The sequence below is a fragment of the Poecilia reticulata genome, chromosome 2, assembly GCF_904066995.2.
Source record: "Poecilia reticulata chromosome 2, P_reticulata-male-v2, whole genome shotgun sequence".
In the NCBI taxonomy this organism is placed as follows: Eukaryota; Metazoa; Chordata; class Actinopteri; order Cyprinodontiformes; family Poeciliidae; genus Poecilia; species Poecilia reticulata.
In genome coordinates, this window is record NC_088831.1 from 16,034,394 (window position 1) to 16,050,290 (window position 15,897).

At 42.7% G+C, this 15,897-nt stretch overlaps 1 protein-coding gene across 2 annotated transcripts in view; it reads left to right on the forward strand.

Annotated features, from left to right (window-relative positions):
- The window catches only part of LOC103482332 (aryl hydrocarbon receptor-like), a 38,698-nt gene that overhangs the window by 18,667 nt on the left and 4,134 nt on the right, over positions 1 to 15,897 (forward strand). For both annotated transcript variants that reach the window (XM_008438429.2, XM_008438437.2), the window contains exons 3-10: positions 8,864 to 8,961; positions 10,410 to 10,499; positions 11,490 to 11,604; positions 11,727 to 11,854; positions 11,932 to 12,134; positions 12,336 to 12,445; positions 13,304 to 13,445; positions 13,552 to 15,244. In XM_008438429.2, coding sequence (XP_008436651.1) covers positions 8,864 to 8,961; positions 10,410 to 10,499; positions 11,490 to 11,604; positions 11,727 to 11,854; positions 11,932 to 12,134; positions 12,336 to 12,445; positions 13,304 to 13,445; positions 13,552 to 15,244 — 2,579 coding nt within the window. The remainder of the gene's footprint in view (positions 1 to 8,863; positions 8,962 to 10,409; positions 10,500 to 11,489; positions 11,605 to 11,726; positions 11,855 to 11,931; positions 12,135 to 12,335; positions 12,446 to 13,303; positions 13,446 to 13,551; positions 15,245 to 15,897) is intronic.

Consider the following 15,897-nt stretch of genomic DNA (forward strand, 5'->3'; position numbering starts at 1 on the left):
GTGGTACAGTCTTTCATTTCTGCTCTCAAAACACTGCACAGCTGCTGCTGAGACCAACCTGCTCTTCATTCACCACACCAAGCCTGTGTGTTGTTGCTGTAAGCATAGAGACATTAGATTTTCTCTCCATACAGTAACATCATACCATATATATACTTTTCAGTCAGGCAATTATCTCCAATCAGAAAACAGACTCACCCTCACCTGAGCAAAGTTTATGCAAGCTGACTGCAGCTTCAAAGGACATCTGAGAAGCCAAGATCAAGGCTGATTCTTTTAGCTGAAGTGCAGGGGGGGTTTCAACAAGACAGCAGGAACAACTGAGAGTAAAATAAGATGGAAATGGAAAAAAAGTCTTCTAGACTTTTTGAGAAGCTGTATAGTTAGTTTACCTTTTGATTTGCCATGAAAAATAAACATTTGTTTTTTCAATATTTAATAGCTATGACATTTACTTAATGATGCACTTTTTCAGTTTCAACCACTTGTTATTTGGATTGTGTTCCTTTGTGAGAGGTATGAAACCAACTTATTTCTTTAAAGGGCTAGTTTGGATTTTATGAGTGTCTTTTTAGTTATCAGCGTTCATTCGCTCACCTCTAGTAGAACAGTTTCATATCACCATGATTCTGTAGGAAAGTTTCTAAGAGCTAGTCAGACTGACTAACGATCCAGCTCAGAAAACTGTGACAAACTAAACAACCTGTCTGATCTGTTTAATATCTGCTGACACTCAATGGTTTTGTATTTGATTTGATTGTCATGGTATTGTGGAAAAACATCAAAGTTTCTTCTAATGAACGTCAGAAAATTCCAACTCATAACAGCATGACAAGATAAGCTGCTAGAATCCTTAATGGCAGGATGTTTGTTGGATTCAGGTGAAGACGTTATTGCATACATGTTTCTGCATTGTGTAAAGAAGGATCTGCTCCATGAACATGTGCTCAGCTGCAGCCCTGCTAACTTTCTGTTCATGATGTTTTCCTTGATGTAACTCTGGGTTTTCCCAGACAGGAGAGGGGACAGGAGGCGGATTGGCCAGAGGAATGGAGACATAATGGGGCAATGAGCAAGCTGCTTAGAACTAAACAGGAGTGGCTAGTTTAGGTCACTGGTGTGTTTAATAGTTTGTTGTTGTGCACACATAAACTTTACTGACCTTTTAATATTCCTCATGCAGTAAATGTCAAAGTGTTGATCAACCTCTTTGGTGGTTCACTAACTTATATTAGTACAAAATGTAAGAACCACTTTGTGGAACAGCCAGCCTCTTGCCTAACTGACTAACTTTGATTTTTTTCTGTGTGTCTGCATCAGGAAACAATAGTTCCAGTTGGAAAGCTTCTTTAGAGATCTTGGTTATGTGAGTTTTAAACCTCCAGCTCTGTTATGATAATCAGCCACCAATGTTCAGGTGAGCTACTGCAGCTGAGCATCTCCATCCGAGTTGCTGCTGTCTGAAATTAGGAGTATGTAAAGGTAAATTTTATTGCAAATGAGACCTATACAGCAGTTTTTTGTCATCTCTGATATCTAATAGATATAAACTTTTTCAGTTGGAGTGGAGTTAAATGGCAGAAATCGGCTAAAACCGCAACTTCCACGACTTTCTGTTAGCTAAGGTCACTGACATGACACCGTTTCTACTATTGTTGATGACTTTTTAACAGAAAATCCTAACTATTCCTATTTCACTATCAAAAAATATTAAAGTAATTCTTTGAGCTGTACATAATATGCCCATTTGTGAAATGTTTTGTGATGGTAATCAAGAAAATAAAATAAACACTTGGATTTAAGATTTCTCCACAATTTCTTATATGTCTGGCAGACCATCAGGCTTTACTTATAACCTGACGCCCCCACCAGGCTAAGTGCTGTTTCTTTTAAAGGGCTTTTTATACACCAGTGACGGTGCCAGTAAAGACGGAGGGTGTGCGCACCAATTGCACCTGCCCATTGGCCTCATTATTTTCAAATTATGATGCCTTCTTGTGGACCTCCAAGTTTTTGTAATTAGAACATTTTTAACTCTTAAACATGGTGGGCCGTTGGTGAACTGCCCTAGCAACCCTGCCACCAGGCTTAACAGGTTTCCTGGGGGAAACCCTCTACATGAAGTGCTGCGAGGTTGTTACATAGCCAAAACGTTCACCTGCCTGAGAACTACCCAAAATATATTTGTGAGGAAGACACAGCCAGACAGGAAGACTTGTGGATCATGATAAAACTGTTTATGTGAGTAATTTTTACAGAATAAAGCTCCAGCCGCTGGTCTTATCACAAATCACTATTATCCGTCAAAACATTAGTCAAGGATGGGCGTTCAAGAGGAGACATGTCTAGGATTTCAGATACGGATCTTGTAAATCTTCAGGTAAAAGAAAAGGGTTTAGAGAGGAGAACAAACATAAGCTGTTTTGGGGGTGAGATCTGCAGAGTAGATAATGAAACATTATCGTGCTGCCTCAGAGTGGCAGATCTCTGCAGGAGCGCGCTGATGGCCTCATAGCGTGACTCTCTCAGGCAGCTCTGGGTGTTTTGGAAAGCCTGTGGCTCGCTGCTGCTGACATATTTGTGTGACGCTGTTAGAAATCAGAGAAAAATGTGGAGTAGCTTTCCAAGACTGTTAAAAACAACTAGGGCCTGTTAGCAATCATAGTTGCCGTAGTAACACCACAGCATGTGCTTCAGTTTGATATGATTTAGTAATTAGGATATCCGATACATGCCAGCAAACTGCTCTGTATGTTATGGAAGTGAACAGAGACTATGAGGAGATTGGTGTGAGGGTCCGGTCGACTGGACCAGCGGCTGTGTTTTCCCTCAGCATCATCACATGTGAGCAGAGACGGCGCTGCGCAAGGATTCATCCGGACTCGTCTTTCACTATATCGTGAGAGCCCATGGCAACCACTGGGACTCAGATTTAATCAGGTTTTCTCTTTTTTTTCCCCCAATTTCCATTCTTTGGAAGATTTATCCTTAGTCTGTCCAGCTTCAAACCGCAGCGCTACATTTCCTCTCAAATTCACTGTTACAGTTTGACTTTTCCAGAAAAGCTGTGTTTGTTTATGTGCTCAACCAGAATCAGCTGTCGTCCCTACTCGGAGCCTGGCAGTTGGATCAGAACCACAGAAGATGCAGCGCTGCGTTTATTCAAGTGCTGCGATTCAGATGGATCAGGCTTCTGAAGGACTTGTTGTAGTGGTGATTACACCAGGCTTTGTCCATCAGCAGCTGCCAACATCTGAGAGCTAAACTTAGAAAGCAAAGTTGGTGTTTTTGCCTCAAACTGTTGATGATTTCCTTCCTGTGAGAGCTGGTAGTGCTTCCAGACTGATAAGAATCATTGTAGTGACTTGTGCGGCACGCCCAACTCGGCAAACAAGAGTTTTACTTCCTTTGTCTCTGATTCCATTTCCACATTGCTGACTGTGCTGATGAAGCAGGATGTGATGACCTGCTGCAGAGAGACTACAGGAAAACATTCTGACAAATATGGATACTGATCGCAAATTCAACTTGAAATGAATGGATATGAAAACGGACAGGAAGTGGAGCATAATTAAAGTTCAGTTGCCTATGAGCAAGATAAGTAGCTGTTTTCAGCAGCATGCATTACATTTTATTAAATTTTATTTAGACCTGAGCTGCTTTGGGAGTCAAGGAATATAAGAGAAAAATACTTGGTTTACAACATCTTAGCAACAAACCAAAAGTATGAAATAAAATCTATACATGTCATGATTACTTTTACATTTAAAACCAAAAAACAGCAGTAGATGACATGACCTAAATTAAATAAACCAAGTTTCCACATAATATAAATTTTGAATTATGATTTAAGTTATGTATACATTTATTTTTTTTGTTTTGATAGCGATGCATAAAGTTTAGAAAAAACTTTATTTTGTTAAAGTTTAAACATTGCGCTGAATGAATCTACCTGTTTGCCGTCTTATATTTTATAGAGTAACATTTATGACACATTGATGTTAGCTGAGTATTTAGTTGGTTTATATGTTCAGGTAGCCTGCAGTCAGTCATCTGCTAAACAGACATGCTGCTCATGGCCTTTAGAAGCATCACATGGTTCATACGGGTGGAATCATTTCCAAAAACTGACTGTGCCTTTATTGTGAAAAGAAAAACATTTCAGTAGCCTTCACCCAATCAGCTAAAACAGTGTGCAACAACAGGTGGGATCGGGTCAGCACTGGAACAGTATGACAAATGTTGCTGGTTTTGAAACCTTTTGAAACCTCAGTACCGGGAAGCAGGCGGTACCGACTTCAAATCTGTTTGAGATGAAGGTTTTGAAGATCAAAGATTGGACTTTCATTTTCAATTTCTATTCAGCATCAACCAAAACAGAAAGGCAGCAGGCAGTTTGATCAAGTCTGGTGGATTGTTTCTATAAACCTGCATATTAATGAATGGTAATGCTTGGTCATATACAGCTGAGTGATAGCATGCAGGAACAGAATGTAATTTGTATTTAGCAGATTAAAGAACCAGACTGTGTATATAAATTGATTCTAAGTTATACTGGACCCCATCCTCTGCGAGGATTTGCTACACTCCAGAATAAAAACCTTCTTGGCACTGAAAAGCTGGCTCAGAGGACGTGAATAAATTTCCACTCCTATGAAAGCCTGAGATGAAAGGGAAAAGCTTTCTGAAAGAACAAGCAGTGCAACAGTTTAGGTTAGGTCTGCGTAGACCTGCTAGTTTTACTCCATGTGAACAGCTGGTGTCACTGAGGTGAAATATTACAGGCTGGTCTGTTCCTGTGTCCCTTGCAGAACTTTGAAGTAGGTGGTGAGAGCAGGCAGGACCGTTAGTGGAAGGATGAAAGACCTGCTGCAGTCGCTCCTATTGGCAGTTAGCACTGCGTGAGAACACAGATCTCTGCTCAGGATCTACTGGAACTAAATGTTTTCAAATCAAGATAATATTCGTCTATGCATCACTGACAGGCTTTCTGCTGCTTCCCTGCTCAGTTTCATTTATTCAGGACTGGAGAGGTTAGCTGTTTCCATCCGGTTTTCTCTGCTGCCCAGGCTGAGTGGCTTCTAGTGGTGGGCGATATGGACTTAAAGTTTTACCACAATATTTTGTGATAATATGGTGACAATGATAAAATTGATAATAGTAACCAATTATTCCTTCTTTTTTATGTAACGGTGTAACTGATACAATAATTATATCCCCACAAACACAAATAGTGCTCTTGAAAAACATTTCTATATGTAATATGTGTATTTAGGACACCAGTCGCATACAAAGGTGACTGGCAGACATCCCTCAGTAAAAAACACGGAGCCCAAGCCAAGGCAGCAGTCATTCCTCTCATTTTCATTTGTATCACTAAACTCCACACAATACCTACTTTGAAGTATATTTTCAGTTGTATTGATATTTATGGATTACATTTATTTGGTAGAAACAATGCCCATTATCATTTTTGTGAATGTGCCAGAATTTGTCAAAAGGCTATTTTTCATCTGTTGACCTTGGACAGTGACGAGGTTAAAATGACTTAACTTCACACATTTTTTTTCAACAAAAACAAACCTTTATTGAACAAACAGTGGAGTCAAATTGTAAAAGTAATCCAAACAATATGGACAGTTTTGTGGTTTTTTAAACCTCATTAATTGGAATTTATTGTGACAATGATTAATCAAAATTCTTATCATGATAAGAAATTTATTGTGATAAATGGTAAACCATATGATAGATGCTCATTCTTATTTTTTTCTATCTATCTGATCGTCAGCAGCGCCAAGCTGGCTGATTTTGTTTTTTTCTTTTTTTTTTAGCTTGCGGTAATTTCTTTTAAAAGTCTGGATCCTTGAACTGTGTCTTCCTTCTCTGAGCAGCAGACATGTTTTTCTGCTTCAGAAATCTGCTCTGCAATTTCATCAATCACACACTGAGCCATTTTGTGAAACAGGAAGTTAGAGCTTGGTGGTGGTGTCAGGTTACTCTGAAACCTGATGGAGTTGGAGGGTCAGGCTGCAGGACGGTCTGCGGCCTGTAAAATGCCTTTGTTTAGTTCATTTTTCCTGGTAGTGAGACTTTGAACTACCTGTTGCTCTGGGGCTCTCAGGTTTCTGATGATGCCAACCAGATAACAGCACCTTTGTCTTAGTCATAGCTTTAAACAAACACAGATGTGGGTGTTTGCATGAGACGTTGCAGTAGTGACTCCTTCTGGTTTAGTCAGAGCAGAAAACAGTTTCCTTTTAAAATCCAGACCGGGTGGTCAGCCATGCCGACATGTTGGTAAGCACATAAGATAGATCATCAGCTGTTTCTTTCTCCAGCTGTGGTGAAAGGTCCAGATGTGTAAGTGTGATCTCATGCTAAAAGTGCTTTACTCTCAACCTGGGCAAAAACATTCCCACTGTAGATGCAGCAGGAGTTAAAACATCGTAACATTGTGGCTTGGATAAGCTTTGGTGGGTCGAAGAAAATGAGAGGAATGACTGCTGCTTTGGCTTGGGCTCCGTGTTTTTTACTGAGGGATGTCTGCTCTCACAGTATCAGCTCTCACAGTATCATTACCTAGCCCTTTGTCCTTCTGCAGTGCCTCTGCACACAGCAGCAACATACGCTGCCAGAGTGCTGGCAATGGAAAATGTTGTGGAGGAAGAGCACAGAGCAGAAAGAAAACAAGCTGTGCCACACGGAGGCCCAGTTACTCACAGAAACCCTGAACAGAACAAGGCACAGCAGTGGGCAGTTGTTTTGGAGAGTTGCAGGTTTCCATCAGGAAGGAGGTGTTGCTTGTTGTCAGTGTGGAGTAAGGGAGTGTGTGTGTGTGTGTGCTTGTGCGTGGGTGCGTGCGTGCGTGCGTGCGTGCGTGCATGCGTTGGAGGAGGAGCTCTGACAGGCCCTTCCCTCCTTTACAAAGTTGCGTGACTGGCCTGGCCAGCCATTCAGGGAGCGGCCGGATCCTGGGATCTTCCTGTAGTGGCCATCCAGATAAGGAAACATTCTCATTGGCTAAACTCCCTACGGACAGATGCAGAAAAGTGCGTGTGCATGCAGGCGTGTGCATGCAGGCGTGTGCATGCAGGCGTGTGTGTGTGTGTGTGTGTGTGTGTGTGTGTGTGTGTGTGTGTGTGTGTGTGTGTGTGTGTGTGTGTGTGTGTGTGTGTGTGTGTGTGTGTGTGTGTGTGTGTGGATAGACATGGTGGCAGATCAGTTTTCCTTCTCTTAGAGGTCTTGCTGAGCTGCACACTGAAAAACCACTAAATCTTACTAAGTATTTTTGTTTAGGTTCTAGTGCAAATGAGTTAGTACACTTAAGATAAGACGAAACAAACTTGCAGTAACTTTTGAGGATTGGAGCTCGTTTTCAGTCAGTAATTCCTTAATATTGATTTAGAAAAAGACTAGTCTACTGTCAGATTATTTCACTTATAATGACTTTTTCACCATGTCATAAGTGGAACTAGTCCTTTTTCATTCAGTGCTTCCTAAACCCGGTCCTCCAGTTTCTCTGTCCTGTTTCCAAACCCTTGACTTAACAGGCTGGTGCAGCGTTTGGTGGCTGCAGAGGAGGTCATTCAATCATTTCAATCAGGTATGCTGGAACAGACTCATCTAAGACATGCAGGACAGGGCTACTTGAGGACCAGGTTAGGGCACCACTGTCTTAAAACAAGCTCCCATATCTTGCTAAAAAGTTACTTGTAAGTTAGTTTTGTCTTATTTCATGTGTACTCAGGTATTTGAACTAGAAACTAGACCAAAACACTTAGACTGTTTTTACAGTACAGATGAGCCTATTTTATTGTCTTTGCTTCATAATCAAACCTATAGACTTTCCAGGGGATGCAGGAACAACTGTTGCTTTCAAAGACATAAACAGTCTGCAAAGCCATGCCATGACTTTATGGGAGGACTCTGAAGAACAACACATATCTATTGTTACAATGGAAGAATTTGGTGTGCATGTGTTGGAGCAACAGGGAGACTCTACTGTGAACATGATGCAACATGCAGGGCTGCTAGAGGAAAATGATCCACACAGAGAGAGGACTATCATGGAGAAGACGCCAAGGCAAGCCTAAAGCAAACACTGAGCTAGTAGTTCTGTATGCAGCCTGGGCAGGTTATGAGTGAACCTCAAACAAGCTATCTGATAGCGCAGCCACCAATCATTCTCACCTTGGTTTTGTAATAGCAACAGTGGTCCATGATGGCTTTGTTCACTGGCAGCTAATGAATGTGCTCCTCTGTTGACTGTTCTCTGTCAACTTGCTTTAGTCTCGGAAATCTGGCAAAATTAATGTGGTCCAGTTGGAAGCAGGGCCCATAAAACCCATAGAGCCATGGCAAACTGTAATACACAACACATTTCAGCACAGAGCTTGAGATGATCAGTAGTAATCTTTTTGTTGAGATTGTGCTCAGTTCACACACCAGGTCTTGATGCTCAATTTAGATTTTTTGTTGGATTCATTTTTTTTTTTTTTTTTTTTACATGATCGTTCATGCTACTAATTAAACCAGACCGCAATGAGACTTCTGTGCACGGTTTCTGACCGCATGCACAGAAGAAGAACATGGACGTCTCAAAGCAGAGCTTCGTTTACGGAAGCAATTATGGATAGCGATATTTATGGATCAGTTTTAAAGTTATTCCGCAATGGGAGCTGATAGGATTGTCACAAGATCATAACAAGCTTCTACAGTAAACCTGAACCTGAAGCTCTCCTTACTGTCTGCATGAAAAGTCATTCCAAAGGGTGAATGCAGCTTTTTGATCAAACAAAGTTTCAGTTTCTGTTTGGTCATTTAGATGTGTGCTCACCACTTTGGTGTTTCTCCTGCTGCACAGCTTCCATGAAGAACGGTAGCGGCAGCCGGGTGCCTCTGGGGGTCAACGAGCAGAACATGGACTCCACTGGCTTCTCTGAAGGAGAGCTGCTGCTGCAGGTGAGAGGACGAGTTAACCCCGTGGAGAAACGGTTACTGAAGCCGTCAGCGCTACACTCATCTGACAACAGCTGGGTCACCAAGGTTCCAGCTGCTGGATTATACATCGGCAGCTGTGCCCAGGATCACCTCCTGATTGGACACTTTCAGCTTTCTAACTACTAACTAAAACAACATATAAAACTGAACCAAACACATTACACACTGAATGTATTCACTCCAAGCAGAAGTTGCTCACATTTTGTCACATGACGATGCCAGTCTTCGGCTTTTTTGCCATTTTATTTGCGATAGCAACTCAATGTAATGTGTAATTAGGATGCGGAGATTCATGGTGATATTTTTTTTAACCAATAAAATTTTGACATGTGTAGCTGAGGGTCACTCTGCTGGTTGATTCGCATATCAACAAACTAGTTTTTGCTCATTCGTCTTTCCGATTAGCTCAAACTCAGTTAGACTGGATGACGAAAATACATTTTCCATAGACCTTTCATTTGAATGTTTCTGGTCTAAACTTTGACTGTGCCATTGAAACACATGACTGTGCTTAGCTCTGAGCCATTCCAGTGCAGTTCTGGCTCTATATTCATGTGTGTTGTCCTGTTGGATGCTGAGCCTCTCCCAGCACCGCCTCTAACAGCTTTTCTCCCAGGAATGACTGATGTTAAATTACCCTGTGGACTTAAGTGATACAGATTTATAACAAACTATATGAGAGTTTGTGGTTGTGATGGAAAACATGAAAAGGTTCTATGGAGATGAATACATTTGCAAATCCCTACATGTATAAACTGACCCATAAATCCAAATATCTAATTATTCAAGTTAACTAAACAGCCAACATGTGTTCATGTGCAACTGATTCCATTCAGTTCTATCAGACAGTTCCAGTGGAGGTCACAGCTGTTCTGTCCTAGCACCCAGTGATCCATTTATGTTTATGTAGGATTTTCTGGAAGGTTTTCCTCCATTATTAGACTCTCTGCTTTCTGCCAGTGTTTCCATTCAGAATGCTCCACTACAGATTCCTCTTTGCAGCGAAACAATCTGCTAATCCTGCCAATACGGGATTTAGTTCCATTCTTGTCTAGCAGTAAGCAACATTTTTGTAAAATATCAAACTCATAATGAACTCATAATGTATTTCCATCATTCATGAGGCAGAGAGGGAGCCAGAGGCTAGCAGGGAAGCTAACTCACACACCTTTAGAACCTGTGTGTTAGCGTAATGATGTTGATCTGAACCACGTCTTCATTCTGCAGTTAGAATCAGCGGTGGGTAGGAAATAGCTACATTTACTCAGTCACATGTATTTTCATTGTTTTAATGGGCAGCTTAGATTTCATACGATTCTTGCTTGGAACTAATTTGTTCTGGTTGAGTTTCTTTATCAGTTGTGGTGATTCTGGCCATTCACACCATGTTTTTTGTGTTCCCTGTGCAGGCGCTCAACGGCTTTGTGTTGGTGGTGACATCTGAAGGAATGGTGTTTTACGCCTCCTCTACCATCAAAGACTACCTGGGCTTCCATCAGGTGAGACAGAGGCCCGCCTGTCCTGCTTAGGCCGTGTTCATCACACATTTCTGAGAAACCAGACCCATTCACTAGTGTCTGATTATTATGCAGCATAATTCACAAATATAAACACAAACTGCTGCACAATTTTTAAAAAACTGCAGAATTACTAAATTACTACTGCCTTTAAACATAATTTAAATTAAAATGTGATTAAAAAGGCATTCTGGCACTCTGTACATCACTACTGGTGCACAGTAGACACTGTTACAAACAAAATGTTTTACATTTTGATTTAATAAACATCATGAGTCATCACCTGACTAAAGATTGCAATATCAATGCAATATCAGCTTTGAGAAGAAGCTGCTAGTTAACAATTAAAATAATATAATTCAAACCCTACATAGTTTTTATTTTAATAAAATTAAAATTAATTGTTTATTGTGTTAAACTATAATATTGTTGTTTTGAGATGATTTTCAAGTAGTATCATGCTTATGGCCAAATAATGCAAGTTCGTCCTCTGAAAGCTCAATAAACTTTAATTTCTAAAGAACTTTTAACAGTGGAGACATTTCAGATATCCAAAATAAATAAACAAAACAAAAGTAACAATAAGTAAGACACTGAAGTCTCTGTAAACAAAATTATCCTTCAAAAAAAAAATGGGTTAGTTGAGATCAAAGCACCAAACTGAAAACTTTTGTCTTCTAATCTTTGGTAGAAAGACATGAGAAAAACAATCATGCACATGGACATTTTTAAGTTTGTTTTAATTTAGCATTTAGTTGATTTATTGCAACGGGTTTAATCATATAATTTTCCAACTGCTGTTTGTTCCCTTCATCTCCAGACCAAACAAGCTGGATATAATCAAGAATTATAATTTTAACTTCACTGTAGCTCAAAACCCCTAAAAGTTAAACAGCTATGTCTGAACTCCCATCTTGCTTCAGTTCTGAATGTTGCCAGTGAGTCCTGACGCAGTTGTCTGTCTCCTCACAGTCAGACGTGGTCCACCAGAGTGTGTTTGAGCTCATCCACACTGACGACCGAGCCACGTTCAGAGAGCAGCTCCACTTTGCCTTAAACCCTCCTCCACTCGCCTCAGATGCAGACTGTAAGTGGTGATGGAATGAGCAAGAACCGTATGAAATGAGAATCACTGTCTATTTGACTTGCTGTGAGTTTCAGAGTTCCATGCTTGCTTCCAGATATGTTTGGTCTGTGTTTCTGTCTTAGTCTCCCAGAACTGTGGAAATGCAGTGATGTACAACCCTGAGCAGCTCCCCCCTGACAACTCCTCCTTCCTGGAGAGGAGCTTTGTCTGTCGCTTCCGATGTCTCTTGGACAACTCCTCCGGCTTCCTGGTTTGTCCATGCTTCATTCAGGAATAAAAATAAAGTCCTAAAACCAGCATGTAATTCTAATCCGTTTTTTGAAACAGGCCCTGAAGTTCAATGGGCGCTTGAAGTACCTTCAAGGTCAAAACCTTTCCAGGGACAGTGAGAGCTGTAAAAGTGTCCAGGTAGCTCTGTTTGCCATCGCTGTGCCTGTCCAGTCTCCGTCAATTGTGGAGATCAGAGCCAAAATGCTCCTCTTCCTGACGAGGCACAAGCTGGATTTCACACCCTCTGGCGTCGACAGCAGGTCTGTGGTTTTCATTACAGAACAGTCCAGTAGCTCCTAAGAGCCCAGTACCGTCTGCAAACAAGGAGTTTGATTCGGAAGTCAAGTCGAATTCATTTGAGGTGTTTTTAGCTCCTGTGCTGTCAGTGAAAGGTGAAACTTTGGTTGGCATGGAGACCAGTTGAACCAGTACTCTAACATCACTCTGCTTGGTTGTTGCAGGGGGAAGATCATCCTGGGTTATTCTGAGACGGAGCTGTGCATGAAAGGCTCAGGCTACCAGTTCATCCATGCCGCTGACATGATGTACTGCGCTGACAACCACATCCGCAGTATGTTCGCTGCTCACTTGTCTTCTCTGCATTACAAACAAACGCTAAATGGAGACCCAGTAACACTGATGTTTATTTAACAAGGAGCTACAGTGTCTTGCAAATATATTCACATCTTTAATTTGTTTTGATGGGGTCTTTACTCAGATACCTCAAAGTAAAATGAAGTGCAACCAGCCGCCTTCCAGTAGTCAAGTAATTAGTAAATAAAGTTCCCCAGGACGAAGACAGTGCAGTCAGGGCAATGGACAGAAAAACATCACTGCTTGCAACAAGCATGAGACGGACAATGTTTCTCGTCGCACTAGTATGACGTCACATCAGGCCTTTGGGTTTAATCCTGCCTTCAAGCTGGTGGTCGAAATGCTCTCCTGAATACACCAAACCATGAGCTAGCATACTGAGCTGTATCAACTCGTGCCACACTGATCAGTGGAAACAAGACATCAGTGAATAACCAGCATCATGAAGACCAAGCAACACGGGTCGTGGAGGAAGTTGTCGACAAGTTTAAATCAGGGTTAGATTTTAAAACATCTCAAACAGCAACGTTCAGTTTACTATCTTAAAATAGTAAGAGTACACTTCCCCACAGTAAAAAAATCTACTACACCGTACTGATATGTATTGGTCCGTCACATAAAGTTGTAATAAAATAAAACAAGGTTTGTGTTTTGCCACAGTTTATGTCGTAATCTGTCTTAAATTTAACTTTACGATTTCTTTCTTTCTGGAGAGTTATTTGATCAAATGTCAGTATCACTGCAGGAGCCATTATTTACCGACAGTGTTTACTATATTTGAGAACACTGTCAAAATGCCATTTTTCTAACTGAAAGTGTGTGTTTATTGTGACAGTGATAAAAACAGGAGAGAGCGGTCTGACTGTGTTCAGACTGCTCACCAAATCCAAAGGCTGGATATGGGTGAACTCTAACGCCAAGCTCATCTTCAAAGGAGGGAGACCTGAGTTCATCATTGCATACCAGAAAGCTTTAAGGTGAGTAGCTGGACGCACCGACAGCTGGTGGATTGTTAAATCTATCAGAACCAGGTCCAAAGCAGCCGGGAACCAGTCCTCATGTGTTCTGCCTTCTTTGTTTCAGCAACGCTGAGGGAGAGGAGTACCTGCGACAGCGGTGGCTGCAGCTGCCCTTCAGCTGCGCCACGGGAGAGGCCATTCTCTACAACACTGGGCCCACCATGGACATCTCACAGGTCCAGTTTGACAAAATGTTTGACAGCAGAAATACCAAGAGGATCATGCCCCCCACTTCCCTTCTGGACTGCTTCATGAGTCAGGATGAAAGCATATACAGCCAGGCGGTGGACACCCCCCTACCTGTGGACGAGGTGTTCATGGACACCCACGCCCTGGTCGCTGTAGCCAGCAACGAGTGGCAGGAGAAGAACTCGTCAGACATGCCAGCTGAACCCGTGCTGGTGAAGGAGGAGACCAAGCAGTCAGTGCTGGCTGTAATCGACAGCCTGGAGAAGCTGACTAACAGCGGAGACTTTGAGGACATTCTGGAGAACCTGGAGGTGGACGATTCTGAGATGATGGAGATGGAAAACTGCTTTAAGAGGTTCCACCAGGAAGAGGATCCTCAGAGAAGTCCTGGCTTGTCGGATCTGGACAACTTCATCACCGATGAGATAGTAGACTTTATTGACTCGGTGTTCAAAGAGAGGGCGGGGGAGTGCTTGGACAGCCTCACCTCCAGCTGCCTTACAGAAGTCAAGAATTTCTCATCCTCTGAACTGTGTGAGCCACAGCTCTTCCAGACTCCCAACCCCAGTTGTTCTTACTCCTCGGTGAGCAGCTGCTATGAACACCTAGATGACTCGGTGGTTTCAAACCAGAGTCTGGTGGAGTCCGCTCCGATGGGCAGCAGGAGCCACAAACGGTCCCAACCGGGTCACACTGACAGCAGTCTGCCGCCGCTGCAGCAGCTGCAGCTGCATGACATCTTCAGCCCGGCTGTAGATCTCCCAGCGCTCACTGTACCCAACAGCTCAGTGACAGAGGCCTTCCCTTCTACCCAACCCTGCCAGAAGCAGCAGGCATCCATCATGCCAGCCGGATGTTCTCAGGGCAGTTCTGTTCAGGCCCAGCAGCTCCTGCAGCTGGGAAGCAGCATGGAGGGACCAGAACTAGCAACTGGCCAGATCCTGCACAAGTCTGCTCAGCATCCGAGCAACACAGCACCTGGTGTACAAACTGTCGTGCCACCCACGATTCCCTATAGCAACTTCACCTCCATACGTCCCGGTGGCTGTGATCCAAAGTTTCTGCAGAAGGGTCTGGTGTGTGAGAACCACAGCGCTCCTGTGCAGCAGTGGCCTCAGAGCCGGCAGCAGCAGCCGCATGCTGGCATCATCCAGAACAGACATGAGCCCATGTCCACATTCCAGAGCCAACATCCAGGGAGCCAAACATTCCCTAGTTCTGGCTTCTGTCCAAGCAGCGTCAGCAGACTGAGACACCTGGAGCAAGTGGGTCCGGGGCTAGCCGGCAGCCAGGACGCCCACAGCAGCTGCATGTTCCAGCAGCGCTTTTCCTCCAACCCAGCAGGGGTAAAACTTTTATCTCACTATGGTCCCCCAGACCTCAACGGGGCCAATGTGACTCTGGATCAGAGTTCCAGCTACCTACAGTGGAACCACAGTGAGCTTCCAGTGGGCCCGTCAGCCGTCAACCAGGAGATGGCCAACATCGCCCCTCTGGCCCCTGGGACGGCCCCTGCAGAGGACTCTTGTAACATACAGCACTACCTGGACAGCAATACACAGACACAGGTAAACAGCCTTGAAAACACACCACCACAAGCACAGAATGAGCTCCAGAAAGAGACGGCACACTGAACAACAGTTAAATGTGTCACTGTCACTCAGTTAGCATGTGATACACACTGGTTTAGGTTCCAACTCCTGTAATTCCTCAGACCTCATGATCAAATGTACCACTGATCATAAACCAGAGCGTCATGAGCTCTGATAGAGGTCAGTAAGGCTCCAGGTGAACAAGATTTTACTGTGTGGCAAGAATAATCAGAGCTATGACATGAATTAGTTAAATGAAACAAATAAACATAATTGCATTTCTAAAAAAATTACTTGGAAAATATTTTATGGCCATATTGTAATTAATGCCATGTGTTTTTTCTAATCAAGCAGAGAAAAAATAAAATAAAATCACTCAATTTGGATTCATCCATCCATTATCTTATCCCTATTAGGGTCATGAGGGGAGCTGGTGCCCATCTCCAGCGGTCAACAGGCGAGAGGCGGGGTCACCCTGGACAGGTCACCAGTCCATCACAGCAAATTAGATTAATTTTAAACCTAATTTAGTCTGGTTCTTTAAAACTTGCTGGTGGATCATAAGGAGCTTGCTGATTACAGAAATAGGAACTAAACAAGACGGCTGTAATCTGAAACAATGGCACTGG